Below are 26,674 nucleotides of genomic sequence, written 5' to 3'. Positions count from 1 at the left end.
GCATTCTCTATGGCTGCTTTCAATTGCCTGATGGCCATTCCCGTGTCTTTCTTGATGGTGTCTAGCCAACATGTCTTCTTTCTTCTCTGTTTCCTTCTACCACTGACCATTCCAAGTAGCATCTCTTTTTCCAGATTTGAACCTGCAACTCCAGCAGTGCAAGGCAGCAGTACTAACACCTGAGCCAAATCTCACCAAAACATGTCTGTATTGGCTTTTTATGTTCTTTTTGTATTCTTCTTCCTCTTCTGTGAAAGAACAAGTGTGGTGGCTTAGTTATTAGCACTGCTGCTGGAGTTGTAGGTTCAAATCTGACCAAGGGTGATGCCTGTATGGAGTTTTTCAAAGTTGATGTTGCCTTGATGAGATTTGAACCTAGGACCCCAGCTCTGCCAGGCAATAGTGTCAACTACTAGCCGCATTTATTGAAGAACAGCCACCACATTTTGAAAAACGCATGTAAGCAGAAAGCTTATAGATGTTTCTATTTCACTTCCATTTTCTGATTTCCATTTTTAATAAAACTGGATCATTCAAAAAACGCTAGTGTGAACATAATCTAAGATGTATAAAGATTAGACTAGTAGAAAGACCGTCCCAGGATGGCGACTGCCAGAAAAATTCTGCAATGGAATTAGGAATAATTATAATAAAGAAGTCCGCTATTTCCAATACACAAAAGACTCAGGGAAAACCAGAATGGAGGTCCCATTGCCTGTTGGCCCACTGGCCTACTTTTGTAGATACTTTTCTTTTATTCTTAGTGTATCTAATTTAAAATACTGCTGTTTTCAATATGTAAATCTGTGTGTGACCTCATACCTGCCTTTATTCCTCTCCTGACATCATGCCACTTGGAATCTCGTATTACCCTCCAAGATCAGCTCACACCTCTCCTGAAAAATTCTCCTTAGGGCAGAGCCTCCACTTGTTTCTCTTAAACCAAACCTATAGCTATGACGTATACCCGTGGTGTGTACACAGCCTAGCTCTTACAGCTAGACACAACTGAAATATATGGGTCCATTAACCCCTTCAGTGGCAGGTTTAGGTAGTCTTCAGCACATTTCAGTGCAGCAAGCCCTGGAGATTTTCCACTAAAGGGGTTAAAGAGGTATTCCCGTGACTTAAAGTGAAAGTTACACACTTCATAATTAACATGTCATTTTGGAGTATGTTATAACGTCTGGTACAAAGCTGCAGAGATGTGGCTTTACCTGTGGTCTCACCTTGGCTTACTTCTCCATTAGTGTCCAATGGATATCAATGGTTATGGCCTGTTTGCGCCGCTGTTTCACTGGACAGACGTCCTCAATGCCTTCAAATTCTGTAAAGATGATGCAATCTATATAGTCGTGAATGCATACTCATCAGTAACTGACAATGGGGCATTGTGGTAAATGTAGTTCTTGCATTCTCCAGTAGCGATTTGCCATATTGTTATTTCAATGTGAGCTGGCTGGAAAGCAGCAGTGGCGCAGGTCAACAAAAAAGGCACTGGAGTTAACAGTGATTGTTTTAGATGTTTCGAATAATGTGAAAAAGTTACGGAAATGTTAAAGATTTCACCGAGTCTTGGGAATACCCCTTTAAAGTCCACAGGGTCTTACATTTGTGGTGGGGAGATCTTTTTACCAATCATAGAAACTTAAAGGGCAAGGGTCATCTTCAAATTTATTTACAGTGTTCCTCCAAAATTACATTGCAGTTAACAAAAATGTCTCCCTTCAGGAAGTGTCTTACAACATTCTGCAGCAGGAACCTACACATAAGTAGTCAGTGTGTCCAACTGGTCCTTTCTAGAGGAGGCCATAAATTCTCTTGTTAGTCACAGCTCCCCAAACCTCAGCCCAGACGGCATAATTAATAGCCAGGGAATAAAGTTCTTGAAAGAATCCTTTTTTGAGGGGGCGGCAGGGGAAGCTCAGCTGAATGCAATTTTTTTCAGTCCCCATTAGAAGTCCATACCCCCTTAAAGGCTGTGTACGCCATTCTACCATTTTTATTACTCCAGTGCATTTCAAATAAAAATGTTTCGTACCATTGTGTCTTTACAGCCGACACGCAGACCTATGCAACTCCATGGTAACTGACAACATATAAACTCTGTGATAACAAAATAGTAGAAAAGTTTTTCGTTTTTTTTTCTTTGAAGACTGTTTACAAAGTTGCTTCCCTTTTCACTGTAGATACATTAGAGCTCCAAAACTTGTTTGCAAAAGTATACATAGCCTTTAAGCAATTTGCAAAACTTTAAAATTGGATAGTCATCATTAATAGAGCATCGGTCAGAAGGGACAGATCTAGTGAGTAGTGTCTAAAAGGAAAATGAATAATGGATACAGCGTTCTTCGCAGGAACAGCGGGTCGTATGCTAAGCCAAGAACATGCAAAAAAAATTTGCAAAAATATCTTGGGACTGATGTACAGCAAATCTACCAATGTATCAAGCAAGATGGGGAAGTAGAGCAGAAACAATAGGAGAAGCGGTCAGGTACATGTGTAGGAAGGTCACAGGCGGATGAGAAAGCCGAACCTGCAAGGCAAAGGACGCAGCTTAAAGGGCTTTATTCTCGCCTTTCATTAGAATAGGGCTTAGGACCAGGCGGTGGTAATCCATTATTATGCCTTATGGATATTTTTTTCTTCTCTCTATGGATTTTGACCCGGAATGTTTTGTCAGATCTAAAATAGAACCTACGTATAATAGAGGTTTGTATAACGCACACTGGCAGAAAGTCTATAGGAAACTTAGCCGCAAGTTTATAATAGCTGCCGTGCTGTTAAAGTAACTCCCCTCTCATGTGTCGTGAACTATGAAAATGAGTCTCTATGTAAAATGTATTAATAGAGAGGATTAAATACTGCATTAAAGAAACTATTTCTATGATGCTGTTTTATGAGGGCTGTTTCCATTCTCATGTATGGTTATGCTTCAGTTAGGGCACTTTCATGGGGAAATGCTATTTGGGATCATTCACACAAGAGAGAATTACACTGCAATAGGCAGCGAAATCCACACCACAATCTGTATGTTTAAGCCATTTTCAATTCTGCATGAAAATCCACAGGTAGTCTACAGATTTTGGTGTGGAATTTACGACGGCTTGCGGTTCGGCCTATTCCGACTAGTATGAAAGATCCCTTTAAGGATTGAATGTTGTGTGGCGGGAGGGGTAACTGCTGGGGCCCCCCAAAAGCCTAGAGAATTGGGCTGCCTAGTTCCCATTCCTAACAGTGTCTATATGTGTGAGGTCGCTCTTCAGTGAGGCTGTGTGAGTGTACTTTTAGAGGGGTTTTCCTGGTAGATGAGATTTGATCAAATGTTATTCGCATACCTGTATTCCGCTGCCGGTTTTCAATATACAAATTTACAAAAAAAATCTGCAGCTTTTCTGGTATGTATGGGCATACCATTAATGGACTTTCCTAGAAATGCAGTTTGCTGTAGACATCTGGGGGAGCCCAGGATGTCAGCCAGTGTGGCCCACTGTTGAGATACAGGGCAACCCACTGCCATGTCAGTGTGAGTTGTAATCCTGTATGGTGGGACGCACTCATCCATTGGCTGGCTTCTGTGGTATCGTTCACATTGCAGACTAGGTTCATCTGTAGTCACTACTCCCCAATCTGGGCTGGGTTGAGTGGGTGGCTGCGTATTAGTCTGCAGTGGACAATTAGCTCCTCCAGTCTATAGTCTGGCTTACTGCATTTCATTAGGGTCTACGGCGATTGTGCCTACCCTACGGCGATTGTACCTGCTCTGCACCTCATCAGGTTCTGCATTGGTGGCTCTTTTCCAGTGAATTAGACTTTCTTAAAAAAGGTTCTACATAGTCAAATTTAAGCCCAATGCACACGGGCGTATTTGCATTTTGGAATCCGGAGTGGACGTCCGCCTCTGGATTCTGCAGAAAACACTGCCCATAGACATGCTATGGAAAATCGTTTTTTCATGTCTACGAGCAGAAATCAATTGCGATTTTTCTGCTTGTGGAGAGAAAATCGCAGCATATCCTATTCCAGCACGGATTCCACGCGGACAGCCTCCTTTGAAGTCCAGGCCGCGGAATCTGTGTCATCGCCTAGCGACGGCACAGCATTTTCTGTACTGCGCATGTGCGCCGGATAGCACTTCCGCAGCACAGAAAGGAACCATCCAGACAAGTATGCGGGGGTCACCGGCTGGGCACCGGGTTGGATTCCACTGTGGAATTCCGCATGCGGAATCTGACCCCGGCCGTGTTCATTCGGCCTTAGGGGTCTCGACACAAATGGGGCAGAGCTACATCTCCAGTCCAGTTGGTGTCCTGCATCGGCATGCCATGATGCTCAATCCTATCCATGTGGCGTCTTTACGCTGATCTGTTACTCCATGGTATAACTGGGTGCAGACTTTTCTATGGACCGATGTTCTATGCCACTGTGAATGACTAGAGTTTATTCTGCTGCTTGATTTCTAGGTATTGATTCTGCAGAAAAAGGCATGAAAAAAAAAATACTTTTTGCAATGGAAACGACCTGGTATCTGTGCATCTATTTTAGACTATTGACTTAGAATAGAAATCCACTCTGGCTGATCACCCAAGACCCCTTCACCCGCTGAGCAGGCAGCAGCTACATGTCCTAATACTGTACATGTAGGACACCTGATCTAGTAACACACGCTGGCAGTAGAGTTGTGAAACTTCTCAACACTGAATTTTGGACATTTGATTGCACCTCCACTATTATCTGTCATTCCCTTTTATTCCTCGCCTTTTATGATATTCTGGCCTGGCCCTTTAACAAGCCCATTGAGTGCTTTTACATAATTGCAAAGTTGAATCCTTTAAACAAGGTAGTGGTAATTATTTTCTTGCAGAAGTTGATACATTTGAAGATGATGTTAAGCTGCTCACCAATTAATGCCGGTTGACAGTAAGAGAAGCGGCGGCCGATAGTGGAGCAGGGGAGATGTATTGTCAGATGGTTATATAAGGTTGGCATCACAATGCTGAGGGGAATTTATTTCTAATCTCAAAGCTTCAAGTTTAAATGGCTTCTGTTTCTTTCATCTCTTGGGAACTGTTCAGCTCATTTCATTTTCTGTTTGAAGGCAATTTAACCCATTTTTTGGCAGGAGCTGCACATTCCTCTTTAAATGTCCTATTTTAATTGCTTGTAATTCACCCGCATGTAGCTTGTGCCACTGCATGGCCGCTATTGTAATATGCCATTCACAAAACGGTAAAAGGAATAAGAGGGACTACAGCTACCATTACCACTCCATAGCTTTCTCAAATGGGCGGTCTGTCTGGTTACCATGCAGTTAGGGTTGCGGAAGTAGCAGTTGCACCCGGGATCTGGTGCCTGAGGGGGCCAAAGCCTTTTCTGTCACATAGGAAGACACCAGTATTGTAATTGATATATGATAGGTGAGGGCCCTGGTACGCCTCGTGTGGCGCATAGTGTTAAGGCAGCAGAAATGCAGTCCTAAGCTCTCACTCATGACCTGAAGGTTGCAAGTTCAATCTCTGAATGGTTCAGGTAGCCGGCTCAAGGTTGACTCAGCCTTCTATCCTTCTGAGGTCGGTAAAATGAGTACCCAGCTTGGTGGGGGGGGTAGTAAATAACTTACATGAAAGCGCTACGGAATAAGTTGGCGCTATGCAAATAACAAGATTTATTTTGCTACTGGGAGCTTCACTTTGCGCCTCAGAGTAATGGATGTCTGCAAGCTACGGCAGAGCACCTCCATGGGGATGCTGTTATTGTCTTGGTATATGCTTACATGGGGCAGAAATGCTGCGGAATGTCCACGGCAAATATCGCAGCATTTCCACATCCAAAACAGAGTCAAAATTTGCAGCTGATTTCAGAATACACAGCACTCTCTTTTGAAGTCCTTGGCTTAGTACCCGGCAGCCTCCCAAGAGTGCATTGCCGCTGGTCAGGTGATGCAGAAGTGCCATCACCTGACCCGCAGCGCTGCACTCAGTACGGGCAGATTTTGACTTGGTCTTGGGTGTGAAAATGCTGCGGTGGAATTTCCATGGCAGATATTTTGCAGCCTTTCCATCCCGTGTACACATACCCTGCTGTAATGGTAGCCATATTTGTCGAACATCTTATTGCCCATTGTATTACATTTTGTGTTAGGATGTAAACGTTGCAACTTGATCACTAAGTAACGGCCTAATCCTAAGCAAAGCTTTCACTGCATATGAATTGATGAGTAAATGTATAGAGTATAGCTTATATAGGTCCTAAACAACATGGCGTCAATGCATGTGGCGATAGATGAAGCCATTCTAGAATGCCTAAATTGGTCCAGGAAATGGTTATAGACATTTGTTCTGCGCCATTTCTACTTTGTCCAATCGCAGTGGGACTGTATTGTATTCCATGTAACAAGGATTGTATTCAGATTTTTTTTGAATATGTCGAACAGTCCTTGGTAGCTGAAACCTTGTGCAAAACCTTCCGAAGCGCCAGATTTACCTATGTGGCAAATTTGGTGCTGATTGGTTCAGCAATTAATTTATATATGTAAAGTTGTTTGCTTCATATCAGTAGCAAACAAAGCTTTTAAGCACACACACAAACAACAAAATACGCTTGTGCAATATATACCTGTAGTTCCCTCTGTTCTGATGCTTTTGTTTTGGCCTCATGTTTACGGGCACACGCGGTTTCCAAGTGTAGAATCCCGCAGCGGTGTCCACCTGTGCCCACAGCCATGAGGCCTATAAAACAATTTCTTACCTGTCCGGAGGCGGTGCAGTTCTTCTCCGTCCATGGCCTGATCTTCTTTCTTCTGCACTGCAGATGCACTCTGCGTGCCGGCCGGTGTGTTGCACGTGTGCGCAGTACTTTATTTCTTTTTTTTTTGAACTCCTGCTTTCCCGCAGATCTATGGCAGCTGTGGCTGTGCTACGGATCGAACGGCTTACATTGACTTCAATGGCAGCCGTCCGTGCGGGAATCCGCAGAAAATGGAGCATGCTGCAATTTCGTCCCATGCGTGTGATCCGCACGCCAGAAAAAAAACCACATCCGCATGCCTTTAATTGGTTTACGGACGCTAATGCGTCACTATTGGCGGCTTGATTTGCAGATCACCCGCATAGGCTTCTGCAAATGAAATCCACCCGTGGACATTAGGCCCTGCTGTTGCACGTAATTGCTACTTTTGTCAGTAGACATTTTGGGGTTGATTTATCATTGCAAATCTGATGTAAACAAAAAAATTTTGCAAATTGTTCAAATTTATACACTCATAACAGTTTCACGGATAGGGCGTGGCTTACCAGGATGGGGCGTGGCTTATCAGGATAGGAAGTGTCTGCCTCATCCCGACAGATTTATATAAAATTTACAACAGAAACTGACGTAAATTGTACCAGAGATATATTCAAGGTCATTGTCAGCGTAAATTAGTTTTTCATAAATAAGGCGCATTGGTACTGGTATACCTTGACGCCACCGTAAGCTAGGGGTTTGATAGGGTTTGCATGGAAGAATGCCCCTGTCACGCCCCCAGCTCCCGATTGGTTGAAATCTTTATGGATTTTTGCCTGGGCAGGAGGGTTAGGGTTAAGGCTATTTTTCCTGTTAGGCTTAACTGTAACCCTCCAGCTGAGGCAAAAATCTATACCGACGCTGCTGCTACGAACTGGGGCTCTCCTGCTGCCACCAGGTCTCCTCCTGTTGCCGCCAGGTCTCCTGCTGCTTCTGCCTTTCTCCTGGCACTACCTATTCTCCAGGCGTCTCCTCCTGCCTCCGGCTCTCATCCACTCGTCGCAGCCGCCGCCTCTCCTCTTGCAGCTGTCCTCCCCGACGGACAAGGGCACTTGGGGGATGAAACACTCCCCCAGCCAATCACAAGCTGGGGGCGTAACACCATGTCAAAACTGCTGTAATATGTCGCCACCCCTAACTCTTCCGGTGGCGACATAATACACCAGTAGCAGGCGCATCTTGCAGTTGCAGGAATCGTATTAGACTGGTGATTTAAATATTGGTCTTAAAGGGGTTGTCCCGCTGCAGGGGTTAAAAAAACAACCCGCACAGCGCTTACCTGAATCCCGGCGGTCCGGCGTCTTCATACTTACCTGCTGAAGATGGCCGCCGGGATCCTCTGTCTCCGTGGACCGCAGGGCTTCTGTGCGGTCCATTGCCGATTCCAGCCTCCTGATTGGCTGGAATCGGCACGTGACGGGGCGGAGCTACACGGAGCCGGCATTCTACACGAGCGGCCCCATAGAAGACTGCAGAAGACCCGGACTGCGCAAGCGCGGCTAATTTGGCCATCGGAGGGCGAAAATTAGTCGGCTCCATGGGAACGAGGACGCCAGCAACGGAGCAGGTAAGTATAAAACTTTTTATAACTTCTGTATGGCTCATAATTAATGCACAATGTACATTACAAAGTGCATTAATATGGCCATACAGAAGTGTATAGACCCACTTGCTGCCGCGGGACAACCCCTTTAATAAATTCCCCCTTATAGTATGTGTCTCTGCATGGTGACAGCCTTGTATTATACACACTCAGCTCTTGATTGGAGAATTGGCCCTTTTATCAGACAGGGGAGCAGAAAATCATAGTATAGAGTTTCGATTATTTTTCTGTAGTTTTGGACTTGTCTGCTGCCCTTTAGATCTGAACTTGCAGCTAAAATACCGTGTATTTTTCCTATTCTAGAGAACAGTCACTTACAACCTTTCACTGGCAGGATTGTTTTCAGCCCCGCTCCTGCTATACAGTAATTCACACAGAAGGAGTAGATAATCATTACAGAGTATATAGCCACTCCAGTTATATTAAGCGCAGTGACATAATCCACCGCTGCCAAATCCAGATTGTCAGGTAGAAAAGCCTCACGTTTCTTCATTACTCTGGAGTGTGTTTTCTGAGTTTGCTGCCGGGGAAGGCTGCAGATAGCTGAATATTGCATCTTAAAGTGTCTTCTTTTGTGTAGAAGGAACCTCCTGTCTTATCTACCATCCTTTCTATACTGAAGATATTCCATTGCAAGTATGTAGAAAAGCCATCACTGGTTGGATTGGTCAGTACTCGGTGATGTGCTGGCGGGTAATCTTTCCATTACATATAGTTGACTTTGACCAGTGGTGCACAACTATTGCTCCATTGACAAGTTTTACATAGCTCCCATAGACATTTATAGTCAACTCTATGGTTCTAACTTTACCTCCCCACCTGCTTACTATATGTTGAGCAATCTCTTGTGCTAGTTGATGCCCCCTGCTGAGTAGCACGTTGTGTACTAGTTACCAAAAGGTATAGGGGATGAGGAATTACAATTGCTATGAGCACTATTGTGGTCTTAAAGGGGTTGTCCTGCGGCAAAATTGTAAATTTTTTCTCTGCCCAGTCTCCCTCCTAAAGCGAACATGATAATCTACCCGTGGAAAGCGATTTTAAAGAGAGTTTCTACTCACCGTTAGATCGTTTAGTGAAGTTATAAAAATTCTTCTTCCAAGATGGCCGCCGTCATTTCCCAAGGTGCACCGCTGGTCTTCTCCCATGGTGCACTGTGGGTCTTCTCCCATGGTGCACCGTGGTTGCTCTTCCCAAGTCTGAGCTCCACTGCCGAATACAGCCACCTCATTGGCTGATCAGTACCATGTGACGGGGGCGGAGCTACGCGATGACGCTGAGAAGGGGGAGGAGCCAGGACGCAGCTCTTGATCAAGGACCTTCCAGAAGGGGATTCCTGTCTGCGCAAGCGCGACTGTTCCGGCGACCAGAGAAGCAGTTTGCTCGTCGCCATGGAGACGGGGACGCCAGCACCAGGAGGGGGTAAGTGTATAACTTCTGTATGGCCAATATTTAATGCACGATGTATATTACAAAGTGCATTAATATGGCCATACAGAAGTGCATAACCCCACTTGCTGTCGCGGGACAACCCCTTTAAGTCATTCACACCAGTTACATGATAAATGTGGACTATCTTTACTTAAAAGGGTTTTCCCACTGCTTAAAATTGCTTCAAGCCACTTTGCACTTCCTTGTTGCTGCTGACCAGGTCATGTGACTACTGCAGCCAATCATTGGCTACAGAAAGTCACTGCTGAGGCCAGTGATTGGCTACAGCAGTTACAGGTCCTGGTCATCGACAATCAGGAAGGATAGAGTGGTTATGAAGCAATTTTAAGTTGTGGGAAAAGCCCTTTAAGCAGCAAAAACTATTATACTGCTATCCTTTATGAGCCAAGGTACCTGTACACAGGATAACTGTCAGGCACATAAGTACCTGATAGCTGTCCCATGGGCTACAGCCCAGTTATAGATTCTGTGCTTTGCGCAGGAACAATAGTTGTTCAGTGAATGGATAAAGCAGCTCGGGATCGCTCGGACCCGTCTGCCTCCATTCACAGTAAACCGTAGTCGCTCACAGCCTGACAGCTAAAAACCAAGTGACTCCAACAAGTGAGTGATTTCTGGTTCAGTGCCCTGTCAGCGGCCGCAGATATACGGGACGATTATCGTCCGAATTCTGGTTTCCAGTGAGAATTTGAAGATAAAGATACCTTAAAAATATAACTACTTCTAATATGGTACTTTTAATAAAACTACTATAGTACTGCTCCCTATGTACAAGAATATAACTACTATAATACTGCTCCCTATGTACAAGAATACAACTACTATAATACTGCATTCTATGTACAAGTATATAACTACTATAATACTGCCCCCTATGTACAAGAATATACCTAATATAATACTGCCTCCTATGTACAAGGATATAACTACTATAATACTGCCCCTATGTACAAGAATATAACTACTATAATACTGCCCCTATGTAGAAGAATATAACTATTAGAATACTGCTCGTATTTACAAGAATATAACTACTATAATACTGCCCCTAAGTACTAGAATACTGCCTCCTATGTACAAGGATATAACTACTATAATACTGCCCCTATGTACAAGAATATAACTACTACAATACTGCCCCCTATGTACAAGAATATAACTATTAGAATACTGCTCGTATTTACAAGAATATAACTACTATAATACTGCCCCTATGTACAAGAATATAACTACTAGAATACTGCCTCCTATGTACAAGAATATAACTACTATCATACTGCCCCTATGTACAAGAATATAACTACTAGAATACTGCCCCTATGTACAAGAATATAACTACTATCATACTGCCCACTATGTACAAGAATATGACTACTATAATACTGCCCCCTATGTACAAGAATATAACTACTATGATACTGCCTCTATGTACAAGAATATAACTACTATAATACTGCCCCCTATGTACAAGAATATAACTACTATAATACTGCCCCCTATGTACAAGAATATAACTACTATAATACTGCCTCTATGTACAAGAATATAACTACTATAATACTGCCCCCTATGTACAAGAATATAACTACTATAATACTGCCCCCTATGTACAAGAATATAACTACTATAATACTGTCCCCTATGTACAGGATTATAACTACTATAATACTACCTCCTATGTACAAGATTATAACTACTATAATACTTCCCTCTATGTACAAGAATATAACTACTATAATACTGCCCCCTATATACAAGGATATAACTATTATAATACTGCCTCCTATGTACAAGAATATAACTACTATAATACTGCTCCCTATGTACAAGAATATAACTACTATAATACTGCCTCCTATGTACAAGAATATAACTACTATAATACTGTCCCCTATGTACAAGAATATAACTACTATAATACTGCCTTATATGTACAAGAATATAACTACTATAATACTGCCCCCTATATACAAGGATATAACTATTATAATACTGCCTCCTATGTACAAGAATATAACTACTATAATACTGCTCCCTATGTACAAGAATATAACTACTATAATACTGCCTCCTATGTACAAGAATATAACTACTATAATACTGTCCCCTATGTACAAGAATATAACTACTATAATACTGCCTTATATGTACAAGAATATAACTACTATAATACTGCCCCCTATGTACAAGAATATAACTACTATAATACTGTCTCTATGTACAAGAATATAACTACTATAATACTGTCCCCTATGTACAGGATTATAACTACTGTAATACTACCTCCTATGTACAAGATTATAACTACTATAATACTTCCCTCTATGTACAAGAATATAACTACTATAATACTGCCCCCTATATACAAGGATATAACTATTATAATACTGCCTCCTATGTACAAGAATATAACTACTATAATACTGCTCCCTATGTACAAGAATATAACTACTATAATACTGCCTCCTATGTACAAGAATATAACTACTATAATACTGTCCCCTATGTACAAGAATATAACTACTATAATACTGCCTTATATGTACAAGAATATAACTACTATAATACTGTCCTCCTATGTACAAGAGTATAACTACTATAATACTGCCTCCTATGTACAAGAATATAACTACTATTATAGTGCCTGCTCTGTAGAATAGTACCGGTATAATTACTATAATACTACCCTTACAGTAGTTACAGTCTTTTACATAACGCTGCACCTTTTGTGCAAGAATATAGCTTTTATAATCCTCCAAGTAAAAGTATATAACTACGGTACTATATGTCTGCACTATATAAATGAGAAAATAAATTCTCCTACCCCTATGTACATGAATATAACTACTGTACTACTGGGTAATAAGTATTTCATATCCTGACCATCTCCTTTACAGCTTTTTTTATGTACTGTTGTACCTCTGACTTTCTTTAGTAATATTTTTTTTAATTACCAAATTCCATTTATTGTTCTGAGGTCTTCCTGTTTTATGATGTATGTAACCTGCTTGCACAGTGTGAGCGGTATTATCAGTAGATACTTTGCGGCAGATCTTTCTTAGGATTCCTTTAAGCATGGGTTAGCTCTTCATTTTTCATTATCTCTCCTATGCCGGGGGGAGTTTATAACTCATTGAATGCTTCAGCCGTGTAAAAGATTTATATCTTAATGTTCCCCGTGGGAGATGATGGAAATGGTCTTAACAGTCAACCAGTCATACATTGGTAATTACTGTATCAAGAAAAGGCATCAGAAGAGAGTAAATCTGTAACTGGAATTTTTGATGAACCCCTTCCAGGACCCTTTGATGATGGACATAATTTTTGGACCATGGTTGCAAGCGGTCTGTCAACCCATTTCCTCATCCCAAAGTGGATGTTTGTTTCATGTCACTAGGACTGTGGGTAAACGTATGTCTAGTCCAACATGAACTTCTCCCTTCTTCTGGATCTTGCGTCCCATATCGGAGTTCAAGAAGTAGCTTCATGAAGGCTACCTAGCCAGCCATGTTAATTCTCATGGTCTACCTTTAATGTCATCTGAGTACGCAGACGTCTTGCTTTTTTCTTGTCTTACTGGTAGTAAATTATAGCAGAAGAACCTTCCCGTTCCCATCCCTCTCGCTGTGTAGAAATATATCCTTGACTGAATCTATGCCTATACAGTAGATTGTGATACATGACATATCAGCGGTGTTTGTCTGCAGTGTATCAGAGAGAACAGAGCCTTCACCTTCATTCTTGGTTTATAAAAGTTCTTCTCTATTGGGGGAGATTTGCTAAACAAAGTGCACCATGAAATTGGCATAAATGCAGTGTGTCACATTTATTCTGTATGTTAGGGGGGTTTCACATATGTGTTGGACCCTCTGGTTGGAGGTCCCGCAGCAGATCCGGATCAAAATGTAACGTTTTTTCTTACTTCTGAAAGCTAGGCAGCTAAGAGGAAACCGAATAGACCACATTGTAGTCAGTGGGGGTCCCTTTGGCGCTATTCGGTTTTGTCCTGAGACAGAGCCGTATGGCCACGGGGATTTCCCTTTCCTGCTCCCCAAACGGAGCAGGAAAGTGGAGCTCCGGGCAGAGGTGTAAAACTGCACTCAGATGTTTTTTTTTTACTCTATTCCTCTTCATTGGAAATGCTGGAGGTAGCCAAGCGCTTCCACTTCCCGTTGAAATGAATGGAGCAACACCACGCATGCTCTAACACCACTCGATTGAATCTGCGTAACACTGCGAGGGGGGAGTTACCCCACAGTGAGGTGGAGAGGGGAACACGGGATTCCCATTCTCAGGGTCTTAGTAGTTAAGCACCCACTGATCAGACTTTAATTATCTATCCTGTGGATACGTGATGAAAGTCAATCTTGGGAATACCCATTGAAGGGGCTAAAAGAAAGGGAAGGCGTGAGAGGCTAGGTGGTGTCTAAGTATAGACATTGATACACCTGTTGAGATAAGCCGTCATTGCCCGGTTGTTAGGCGTCCCACTAACTCCCAATGCTTCCCATAATAAAAGAATATGCCCTCTCGCTTTGTTTTCTGTATGTAAGATGTGGGAACAGCCGGTTACTGGAGGGCATGGAGATGATGGCAGGCAGAGGAAAAGTTCTGTGTAACACAACACCTACCCCAGGGCATCGTCCCTCCCGTAGCTGTGTGGCCTATAAGGCCTGAGGCTTTAAACTCCTGTTGATACATTGGGGCGACTATGGATGCTGTGTCTTCTGCATCCCGGATCCCAGCTATCTCTACTACCAGTATGTCAGGGAAGGGAACTCCATTTTCTCCTATAGGCACTCATCAGCTTGTCCGTCATCGCAAGGCCAGTTTGGGGCTTAGTTGTCACTGCAGCCATCATCATCTCTGCTTAGGTGGGAAGGAGACTCCCTCTCCTACTTCATGTAAGCGCAATACTCTTCCCACTGACTCTGATCTAGCGGAAGTTAGATTCCCTCTCCTTTCCACTCTGTGCCATCAGTTTTCTCCTAGTGCCCAGCTGGAGATGTTGATCAGGCTCCCTTTGAAACGCCAGTGGGAGCAAGACTCCCTCTTCTGCATCTAGTCCATAGCCAGGGACTGTGGGCCTACTTGCTAGTCTTACCATGCTCAACAACCATACGCTGTACGTGTCTTAATGGCGCTGCACCTGACACTTCTATGTGGCCTCTTCTACTTCAGAGCTAGTCATTAAGGGGGCATTGGTGGCAGTACTGGTCAGTTTCTCATCAAGGTGACTTTCTTGGGTGACGGGGACTCCTTTGACAACTTTTGTTCGAGTCTGTATCGATGCACTTTAAGGAGTTATTTTTCATTATATTTCATTCCTTTGCAAATTTTTATGTTTTTTCCTCCATATTTTCCCTATCCCTCATTTTACTACATAAGCATTGGATGACAATTTTCTCTTTTTTTTTCCCAATATGTGACCTTCACAGTGAAACCAATGAGGTAACCGCCTCTAAATTTAATAACATCTATTTTATGCGAAACGACCTTCCTGCAAGTTCTCATTCATGTGTAGATGTCGATATTGGCATATTTATTTCCAGGGTAGAACAATATTTTAGCTTTTCACCAGTGACATCTAACTTTTTCCAATTAAAGTTTTGCAGAGTCTCTAACTTTCTTGAGTGACACAGTAGTTGTCTTGGTTTTATAGAAATTGATTTATTTTCTTGCTTTTCTTATCATATTTAAAGGGAAACTCGACCTTTTATGATCTGTAAGTGGAAAAATCCATCATCTTTGGACTATAACGTCACTTTTAATTCGCTCGTTGTTTATTTTCAGTACTGCTGTGCATAAAGAAATCAAGTATTAAATGGAAACCATGGACATGATGGATCTGTTATATTCGGGATGCAGCTCTAGTAATTTGAGTGGATGGTTTTTAACCCCTTCATACCTGTCATGGAGGTTTGGGGTTTGTATGGAGATTAGAGATGAGCGAGCGTACTCGCTAAGGCAAACAACTCAAGCGAGTAGTGCCTTATGCGAGTACCTGCCCACTCGTCTCTAAAGATTCGGATGCCCGCGGGGAGCGGTGGGGGAGAGCGGGGAGGAACTGGGGGGAGATCTCTCTCTCACTCTCTCCCCCCTGCTCACTCCCGCAACTCACCGCTCTCCCCCGCCGGCACCCGAATCTTTAGAGACGAGCGGGCAGGTACTCACATAAGGCACTACTCACTCAAGTAGTTTGCCTTAGCGAGTACGCTCGCTCATCTCTAATGGAGATCCATTATCGCTGCTGTTAACCCTTAAAATGCTGCCATCAATTCTGACAGCGGAATTTAAATGTCCAATAAGAGTTCGGGAGAACCCAAGTGGCCTCCTCCGTGATGAGATCACAGGGTGCCATTTGGTTGCCAGGGCAGTCAGGGGCCTTCTGAAGGCCCAAAGAGCTGCCATTGTATGCTTGTCAGATCGCGGTATAATGTAATATACTAATGAGACCGTTCACAGAAAGCAGGCAGTCGTAGATTAATGACTGTCTGTTTACGTGGGCCAATCGTCGTTCAGTTTTTATCTATCCATGAACGGAATGATGAGGATAAATTAACCAATTTAGTCATTCAGTCGGTGCCTGCATTTAGATTCTTGCTGGATCATGGGAATCTGAACGATTCATCTGCCCATATAAAAAGAACACCTTAGGTTTATCGCAGCACTTACATTTGTCAAAACAGTAATATCCTGACTATAGGTCATCAATTGTTCAGCCCCAGAAAACCCCTTTAACTCTATCAAGATGCTGAGGCATGACTTGAATACGGCTGTGCAAGGCATCTCAGAAATATTGACGAACTAAAACACATTTATTGGATGTGATTGTGCTAAACGGGGATCCGCAGGTTATTAATTTCAAGTGTTCACTTACTCTTTTATCCTGTACTGTGGATAAAAAACATGAACAGCACAACTGTGTGTTACTGGTTTTATAAAAGCCCATTTAGACGCAACAATTCTCGCTCAAAATTTGCTCAAAGCCATCTTTTGAGCGATAACTGTTGTGTCTAAATGCATGGACATTGTGCAGTTTTCGTGCACGAATCGTTCATCATTCAATTCTAGTTTACTTGAATTGAGCGATAAACTGTTATTAGTGGTGCAGGCTGTAATCACAGTCGGCAGAGTTGATAAGATTCTTTCAGCTCGGATCCCGCTGATAGTTCACAGTGGGACCCGAGCTGTAATTGCTTATGCAGAACAGCTGTATTGTTCGCCGAGTGATAGCGGCGGTGTCCCGCTCCCCCTGCATAGCTCTTTAGTAGCTACTTAGCAACTGTAGACTATTCAAATATGATCGCTCAAAACTGTCACTCAAACTATCGTTTGAGTGACTTTTGAATGATCATCTGTCAGTGGAAATGGGGTCTTAGATTGTGTTTGTTTATAATTGTGATTTAGAATACAATCGGACCACATTTTAGGGGCTGCGGACATCACAGTCTAAGGCCTCATGTCCACGGGTGGGTTGGATTTCGCATGTGGGAGTCTGCAGCGGAATCCGAACCCTGCCCACGGCCGAGGACAGTGCTTACCTGTCCGAGTCTTCACTGCGCATGTGTTCTGGTGAACATGCGCAGTAGAGATCTAAAAAAATGTATATATATGCAGCTTTCCCGCGGGCCGCGGATCGGACGGCTTCCATTGACTTCAGTGGAAGCCGTCCGTGTGGGAACCGCTGCAAAATGGAGCATGCTGCGATTTTGTTTTCCCGCCTAAAAGGTTCACAAAACAAATCTGCATGCTTTAATTCAGCTGTGGATGTCTGTGTCTTACTATGGGCGGCTTGAACTGCGGATCGTCCACACAGGTGCCCCACGCGGATGCCGCAATTCAAATTTCCTGTGGACATTGGGCCTTAAGCATACATTTGTGGTTTTTAGAATATACTTTTTGTGTCCGTTTTCACATTAAAAAAAATCCATACATTCCTTTAGTGAAATTTGAGAGCAACACAACATAGGGGAGAAAAAAGGAGAAAACAAACGGCGCTGACTTGAGTGTAGCATTTACGAATGTCAAGTATGAGATGTTTACTCCACACTGTCGGGCTTGAGCTCATCAGGGCACAACTCCAATAATAGCCAAAATAGAATTGTTAATCTCCAGTTCATTAGCCTCTAGCCATGGTGCCACTAGGGATGTGTAGTCCAGGACACTTCAACCAGGTCCATAAATATATCCACATAAGAAACCTGCTGAGGATTATGTCCAATGTTATTCAGTCTTAACAGCTGCACTGTACAACGCGTTTCAATCCTCCGAGGACGAAAACCCTAGAGGGCTTGAAATGCGTTATACAGTGTGGCTTTTAAAACTGAATAACCAGTGTTGGACATAATCCTCAGCATTGTGATATTCCAGTTATCCAGCATCACCTGTAGTGTGGCCGTTCTTCCACTACGATCTATTTGGGAATAAAACGTGAAAAATTTTAATGTAAAAAATAACCTGTATGTCGAGCGTGCTTTATTTTGAGGAATTGAAAAAGTTTGCTGTACAACACAATACTAGACCCCAAGAGAAACGTGTATAAATGTAAGGAAGGTCAGGTGTAGTCAGAAATATCTACTTTTGAAGTACAGTCCGTATGACCATAATTATAGACTGTGGGTTAGTCGAGAAAAACGTTTTAATAGATTTTCTAAAATTCAAATGGATGCAGTCAACGAAGAACGAAAACGTAATCAGAACATCCCCTAATCAGTAATTGGTGCAACAATCCAGGTAATTCCCCTAAAGGGTTTACTTAGAGATGAGAATAGGGAGTGATTTTTTTTACATTTTTTTTGTAACTTTGGAAATAAAAAACCTTTAAAGCTGACCTTTCCGATTCATTGGTAACAAGGGCAGCTTTTCTGTTAGACTCCTTTTGACTAATACGGCCTCCTACAAGGCAGCACAGCAGAGCATTTTCTATAAAGACACTGAACCAGCAGGCGCTGCTGTGAGATTTGAAGTCCTCTACCCTGAGATCTAAAAGAAATCCAGCAGAATTCTGAATGCAGCTCTGGATGTGACTGGACTAGAAGACAAGATCAGCACGATATAAGTAAAAGTAGAATATTCGCAAAGTTTTGACATCATAAGAAGATTTGAACTAAAGAATGATGTGCAAAAGTGGAGCGGCATGTCCTGCATTGTGCTGTCCATAATGCCTTGTGTGAATTTCATCCCCTATGTACAAAGGATCCGTCACTCGCTGCTACAAGCCCTGAGAAGAGACGCCAATTTGTGGAATCCTTCTGTGTTTCATTCAGTAAAAATAGTTCACAAAACTGTCAAGCTGTCATGAATCTGCATGTCAGACCCCATGCTTTACTTCTCTGCTAGGAATAAGCTGGAGCCGGAGCGTTGATATTCCAGCAGCGTCCCCTCTGAGCGGAGCGCCTTATAATTTAATTTAAGTCTGTTAAGAATTTTTATTGTCTTGCAGTACATTCTGTACTTCACACAGCTGAAGAAACAAAATAAGTGTTTACATTATTTATGTCACGCAAGAACGGCTACAGCTCAACACAAGTAGCAGATAGCGGCCACCCTTCACGTGGAATGAAGACAAAATCTTATGTTCCGTTCATCAGACTCGCTATGCGTATACACGGCCCCCCCTATTGTACTTATTATGCAGGAGATGCACATGCAAATAATTCTGCCTGTTCTTCATCTTGTTAATTGTGGGTAGTATAATAGTAGTTATAATCTTGTGCATAGAGGATGGTATTAGAGTAGTTATATTCTTGTACATAGGGGGCAGTATTATAGTAGTTATAATCTTGTACATAGGGGCAGTATTATAGTAGTTATATTCTTGTACATAGGGAGCAGTATTATAGTAGTTATATTCTTGTACATAGGAGGCAGTATTATAGTAGTTATATTCTTGTACATAGGAGGCAGTATTATAGTAGTTATATTCTTGTACATAGGGGGCGGTATTATAGTAGTTATATTCTTGTACATAGGGAGCAGTATTATAGTAGTTATATTCTTGTACACAGGGGGCGGTATTATAGTAGTTATATTCTTGTACATAGGGGCTGTATTATAGTAGTTATATTCTTGTACATGGGGCAGTATTATAGTAGTTATATTCTTGTACATAGGAGCAGTATTATAGTAGTTATATTCTTGTACATAGGAGGACAGTATTATAGTAGTTATATTCTTGTACATAGGAGGCAGTATTATAGTAGTTATATTCTTGTACATAGGAGGCAGCATTATAGTACTTATATTCTTGTACATAGGGGGCGGTATTATAGTAGTTATATTCTTGTACATAGGGGCTGTATTATAGTAGTTATATTCTTGTACATGGGGCAGTATTATAGTAGTTATATTCTTGTACATAGGAGCAGTATTATAGTAGTTATATTCTTGTACATAGGAGGACAGTATTATAGTAGTTATATTCTTGTACATAGGAGGCAGTATTATAGTAGTTATATTCTTGTACATAGGGGGCGGTATTATAGTAGTTATATTCTTGTACATAGGGAGCAGTATTATAGGAGTTATATTCTTGTATATAATGGGCAGTATTATAGTACTTATATTCTTGTACACCGGAGGCAGTATTATAGTAGTTATATTCTTGTACATTGGGGCAGTATTATAGTAGTTATATTCTTGTACATAGAGGGCTGTATTATAGTAGTTATATTCTTGTACATAGGGGCAGTATTATAGTAGTTATATTCTTGTATATAGGGGCAGTATTATAGTAGTTATATTCTTGTACATAGGGGGCAGTATTATAGTAGTTATAATCTTGTACATAGAGGGCAGTATTATAGTAGTTATATTATTGTACATAGGGGGCAGTATTATAGTAGTTATAATCTTGTGCATAGAGGATGGTATTATAGTAGTTACATTCTTGTACATAGGGGGCAGTATTATAGTAGTTGTATTCTTGGACATAGGAGGCAGTATTATAGTAGTTATATTCTTGTACATAGGAGGCAGTATTATAGTAGTTATATTCTTGTACATAGGGGGCGGTATTATAGTAGTTATATTCTTGTACATAGGGGGCGGTATTATAGTAGTTATATTCTTGTACATAGGGAGCAGTATTATAGTAGTTATATTCTTGTACATAGGGGGCGGTATTATAGTAGTTATATTCTTATACATAGGGGGCGGTATTATAGTAGTTATATTCTTATACATAGGGGGCAGTATTATAGTAGTTATATTCTTGTACGTAGGAGGCAGTATTATAGTAGTTATATTTTTGTACATGGGAGGCGGTATAGTAGTTATATTCTTGTACATAGGGGGCAGTATTATAGTGGTTATATTCTTATACATAGAGGCAGTATTATAGTAGTTATATTCTTGTACATAGGAGGCAGTATTATAGTAGTTATATTCTTGTACATAGGGGCAGTATTATAGTAGTTATATTCTTGTACATAGGGGGCAGTATTATAGTAGTTATAATCTTGTGCATAGAGGATGGTATTATAGTAGTTACATTCTTGTACATAGGGGGCAGTATTATAGTAGTTGTATTCTTGTACATAGCGGGTAGTATTATAGTAGTTATATTCTTGTATATAGGGGGCAGTATTACAGTAGTTATATTCTTGTAAATAGGAGGCAGTATTATAGTAGTTATATCCTTGTGCATGTTGGCAGTATTATAGTAGTTATATTCTTGTACATAAGGGGCAGTATTATAGTAGTTATATTCTTATACATAGGGGGCAGTATTATAGTAGTTATATTCTTGTACATAGGAGGGCAGTATTATAGTAATTATATTCTTATACATAGGGGGCAGTATTATAGTAGTTATATTCTTGTACGTAGGAGGCAGTATTATAGTAGTTATAGTCTTGTACGTAGGAGGCAGTATTATAGTGGTTATATTTTTGTACATGGGAGGCGGTATTATAGTAGTTATATTCTTGTACATAGGGGGCAGTATTATAGTGGTTATATTCTTATACATAGAGGCAGTATTATAGTAGTTATATTCTTGTACATAGGAGGCAGTATTATAGTAGTTATATTCTTGTACATAGGGGTAGTATTATAGTAGTTATATTCTTGTACATAGGGGCAGTATTATAGTAGTTATATTCTTGTACATAGAGGCAGTATTATATTTGTTATATTCTTGTACATAGGAGGCAGCATTATAGTGGTTATATTGTACATAGGAGGCAGTATTATAGTAGTTATATTCTTGTACATAGGAGGCAGTATTATAGTAGTTATATGTTTGTACATTGGGGCAGTATTATAGTAGTTGTATTTTTGTGCATAAGTGGCAGTTTTATAGTAGTTGTATTCTTGTACATAGGGGCAGTGTTATAGTAGTTGTATTTATGTACGTAGGAAGTTATATTCTTACAGTGTGTATATATAGGAAGCAGTATTATAGTAGTTATACTTTTCAACATAGGTGACTGTGTTTTAGTTGTTTTTCAAGACAGTTGGTGAATGTGTTTGTGAAGTCGTATATAAGTTGTGACTGGAATTGCTCTTTAAGGTCTACTTGCTCACCGCATATAACTCAAAACTATAAATGCAGCATAAGATGTTATGCCAATAAATCTTTGATATTTTGTTTCCGTTTTATGCTGATTTTCTTTTCTCTTCTCTTTCAGGTGTGGGATGCTGTGGACTCTGGTAAAGCTTTATGTACAATCTCATGCCACCGAGCCGCAGTACGTGATGCACAGTGGTCTCTCTGTGGCAGGAAAATCCTCACTGGGGGCTTTGACTCCTTCCTGCACTTAACAGATGTAGAAACAGGTCAGTTGTGTCTCATATAACAATATGGTCGATCATCTACATTGAATAGAGCTTCTTGGTATCTTGATGGATGTCTATGACATGGAGGTGGAAGAGAGTTGCCGTTCTTTCCACAGTTCATACATCACTTGGCAGGGTTCTTGTACCTATAATACTAAAATACTAAAAATCAGTGAAGACCAAAAGAGGAATGTAACTACATCTATGCATGATTCAGGATTTGGTTGAAACTGGGCGACAAGACCAATTGTCACTCTAAAGGATTTTTACCCTGCACCCTTTGGACTAGGGAAAACCTTTTGAGCCATGAATTATTGGCTCTGAATAATTTATACTTTTAATGTTCTTTTAATTTGATGCCGAGTTGTTTAATTCTGCAATGTTACTGTGATTTCTAGTTGACTGTGATCTCATCTGATTTTATACACACAATTACCTTCCCCATTTCAACACCGGTAAGTTAATTACTATGTCAGGTGCAATTTGTAACATTTTATGTCACTATAATGCTGGGTTTGAAAACATGATAGGACATCAGCCTTTTCGAAGAATGAGAACGAACGGAGGTTCGGCTGGTAATATTGATATCAGCAGCTGGAAAACATTAAAACGGGTTTTCTGGTATCCCTTCCAATAAGCTGATTGAAGGGACCACAGAAAGCTCTACGGACTCTTTATCACATACGAAGCACAGCATACCTTAAATGGGACTGAGTTACAGAATGGCCATGTCATTGATTTAATGTGACATCACTGACCTGAAGAAGAGGCAGCTTGGGTGGAATTGTGCCATGGCACCTTCAAACTGCTAGTTGGTGGATCTACCGGGACTCGGATCCCTGCAGATCTGATATTGGTGACCTGTCCAGAGGAAAACCCCTTTAAATCCTTAAAAGTTTTGACTTATAAGTAATCTGTCAGAAGGCCACTTAAATTATTTTACAATACAGCGTGTCTCCAAAATGTGAAAACACTCATATAGAATGAAAATAGTTTGGCAGATGGTGATACAATTTTGCATGCAAGCTGCAGGAAAAGGTGAAAACCCGTATGGTTGTGTGCCCAATATGATGACCATTTTGAATGCCGCCATCCTGGATTCCAATGGGAAGGTAGATGTATAATATATCAGACTGGCAGAGAATTTCACCAGAAAAAGAATGGTGTGGTACATTTTAACATAACTGTAATCATTCTCATGTTAACACAGTGATATTAGGTGAAATCAGACTATTGACCGTAATCTCTACAGAATGTGTTAGTAATGCTGCCCACCATGTTTGAGTGTTAAACGTATCCTTTTCTCCCGTTCCTGATGAATTCCCACCAAAACATGAGGCTGAATGTCATAGGCATAAAAAAAATGTGTGTTTCAGATGAGCAACATTTTTTATCTTCTCAGAGTAGGCAAGTGCCTTGATATGAACCCACGGATAGAAATCCGAAGGAGTCAGATCAGGAGAACATGGTGGCCTCTCGACTGGACCCCTACGAACAATCCACTTTAGGGAAAGCTATACATCAAGACGGTCTCTGAAAATGTGTTTATAATGAGGCGAGGCACCAACTAGTTAGAAGAATCCTGGAAATGTTCTGTCGCCTGACAGCAATGAAGGAAACATGTTTCATCTAACACCCTTGCCTAACTGTCTGCTCTTAATGTTTCATTAACGAAGAAAGGGCCCACAATTCAGATACCGCGTAGACCATATGCTACCATTATTTTAGGTAACACTACCATGTTAGATGGATCAGGCCAGCAAAAATTGTGTCTGACCAGTATCAGTGATTCTGTTTGTTGATTTCGCCAGTCATGAAGAAATGTGCTTCATGACTTAACAATAACTGAAGGTTTCGTCTGAAGTTGCTGTGTCACCCATTCTCCTAATTGGTATGGAAAGCCCTAACGCTGGCATCAACGGAGCCCAACAATGATCCATCTGAGCCCCTTCCCCTCTTCGTCACATAACCGTGGTCCCTCTGTGCCCCTGAACCCCTCTCCAGATAAGTGGTCCCTCTATACCCTTTCATGAAGTAATGGTGGCCCCTTTGTGACATACTTTACCAGCGGTTTTGCTAAGAAAAATTACAGCAAAGTGCGGGGAAGATGAGGGCTGATAGCCTCACTGACACTCCCTGTACCTTATAGTTGTAGTTGCTTGTTCTGTAAACTTCATAGTGCTGGTGCACGGGGGCAATGTGTGTATCTGCGTTCCTACTCCCCTCAACTCTTCTCTTTGGTTCCATTACTCGGAGATGCACCGGAGTGAAGAAGATGGGAGGAGGAATGCGGGTGCACACACTGCACTGTGAAGTTTACAGAAGGAGCGATTACAACCCTAAGGTACAGAGAGTATAAGCGCGGCCATGAGCACCCCCCTCCTGTGGTTTTGCTAGGGAGTTCGGCAAACGGAGTTAAAACAAATAGAAAAAAGGTTTAAAGTGTGTTTTTGTTTTTTTTTAAATCAGCTGGAGTAGAGGTGCCCCCCTGAAAGGAGCCGCCCTAAGCTTTGAACCTTCAGTGCCTAGGGGTAAACTTGGCCCTGGGCTTTTGCTGAATGAGGCCAGAATAGCGGTTGCTGATGCTTCATCAGTAACTGTTTTTGGTTGTCCAGATTTTGGTCTATCAGCCAACAGAACCTTTTTTTTGTTTGTTTGTTTGGAAGGCAGTTTGGCAAATGAATTGTGGGTAATTGGAGGTCTGGTTGGGTGGCGATGGTGAAATCTGCAGCGATGACACGTGTGCTTCGATCAGCTGACATAAGGACGATATCAACACGTTTTGCTTGAGATGACAACATTGCCTGAAGAAAAATCACTGTGTTAACATGAGAACAATTAGTTATGTTAAAATGAAGCACACTATTGTTTTTTTTTATTGACCTTGTTTGCCAGTTGAATCCAAGATGGCGGCCGTCCTCTTGGCCACGGGTTTCTCCCTTCCCATGCAGGATGTATGCAAAATTATTTTAATTCTAGATGGGTGTTTCCACACTTTTAAATTCCTTTCATTGCTATAGAGTTAGATAAAAATGTTATTGCCTCCTGCAGATCAAACAGGTGGAGGTGTTGTGTATGGCACGGTTGTGATGGACGGAGGTGAAGGAAGATACTTAATTTTCTTAAATATGCTAATTTTACTGACCAAAAAGCTTTGCTTGTCACTCCATGGGAGGGCACTTGTATTTGAAACATTGCATTATATCAACCGGAAATTTACTCTTAGGACTATATAATAACGACCTCCATACCGCACTGTCAGAGCTCCAATACATGCGGGTTCAATGCACCCTTGGTACACCTACTTCACTCCCGTCATGGCGACAAGGCAATTGAACTTCAATCATCACTAACTACCGCCCTCATAGTACTCCATACTTAACATTGTACTCCATACTATATTCTCGAAGGTCATGCGGCTTATCACCCTCGCGGCCTCAATGCACTGTAGGTGTCAAAGTACGCCACCAATTTTAGAGTCCTGCGTAAGTATAGACTCAATGCACAGTAGGTGTAAAATGTCATCTCCAGTACACTTACATCTCATATACATCCAAAATTAGCACGGGGCGCCAGTGCCATGTAGCACCTTGTTCCTCATCGGAGTATATCCCATTTCTATATGTAGCACCACTTCACTTACTCAGTTACACATGCCGTTACTTCGTCACTTATATGCTGATACACATCACATCAATAAACATCAAAGTCATATAGCATCACACTTCCCAGTAACTACACAGCCCCTCAGAGAGGTACTTACCCAATCTAGACTCATCTGTCATAGTCGTTGGACCAGTCTTGTGTGTCCCGAAGCTTGGTCGTGTTTCCTAGGTCCATGTCACTGTTGGCATAGACTTCAGCGACCCAGTTTCCAGTGGGAAAGTAGATTCCCTCTCCTTCCACTCAGTGTGTCATTTTCGGCCCCAGGTCATCAAGACTCTCTTTATTGGTAGCTTGCATCTTCTGCCTCGGGTCTTCAGGCCCTTTTGCCAATGTTTACCTACACTGCTCATGCTGTTCTCTACTTCTCTGAGGTCCTCAGTTTCTTGA

The 26,674-nt window shown here is 41.6% G+C and overlaps 1 protein-coding gene across 3 annotated transcripts in view; it reads left to right on the top strand.

Moving 5' to 3' along the window:
• WDR25 (WD repeat domain 25) overlaps window positions 1–26,674 on the top strand; it is a 121,286-nt gene that overhangs the window by 33,714 nt on the left and 60,898 nt on the right. For all 3 annotated transcript variants that reach the window (XM_066607955.1, XM_066607954.1, XM_066607956.1), the window contains exon 3: window positions 22,474–22,621. In XM_066607955.1, coding sequence (XP_066464052.1) covers window positions 22,474–22,621 — 148 coding nt within the window. The remainder of the gene's footprint in view (window positions 1–22,473; window positions 22,622–26,674) is intronic.

This window comes from Eleutherodactylus coqui, chromosome 6 (assembly GCF_035609145.1).
Source record: "Eleutherodactylus coqui strain aEleCoq1 chromosome 6, aEleCoq1.hap1, whole genome shotgun sequence".
Classification (NCBI taxonomy): Eukaryota; Metazoa; Chordata; class Amphibia; order Anura; family Eleutherodactylidae; genus Eleutherodactylus; species Eleutherodactylus coqui.
This window is presented reverse-complemented; position numbering and strand designations above follow the sequence as displayed.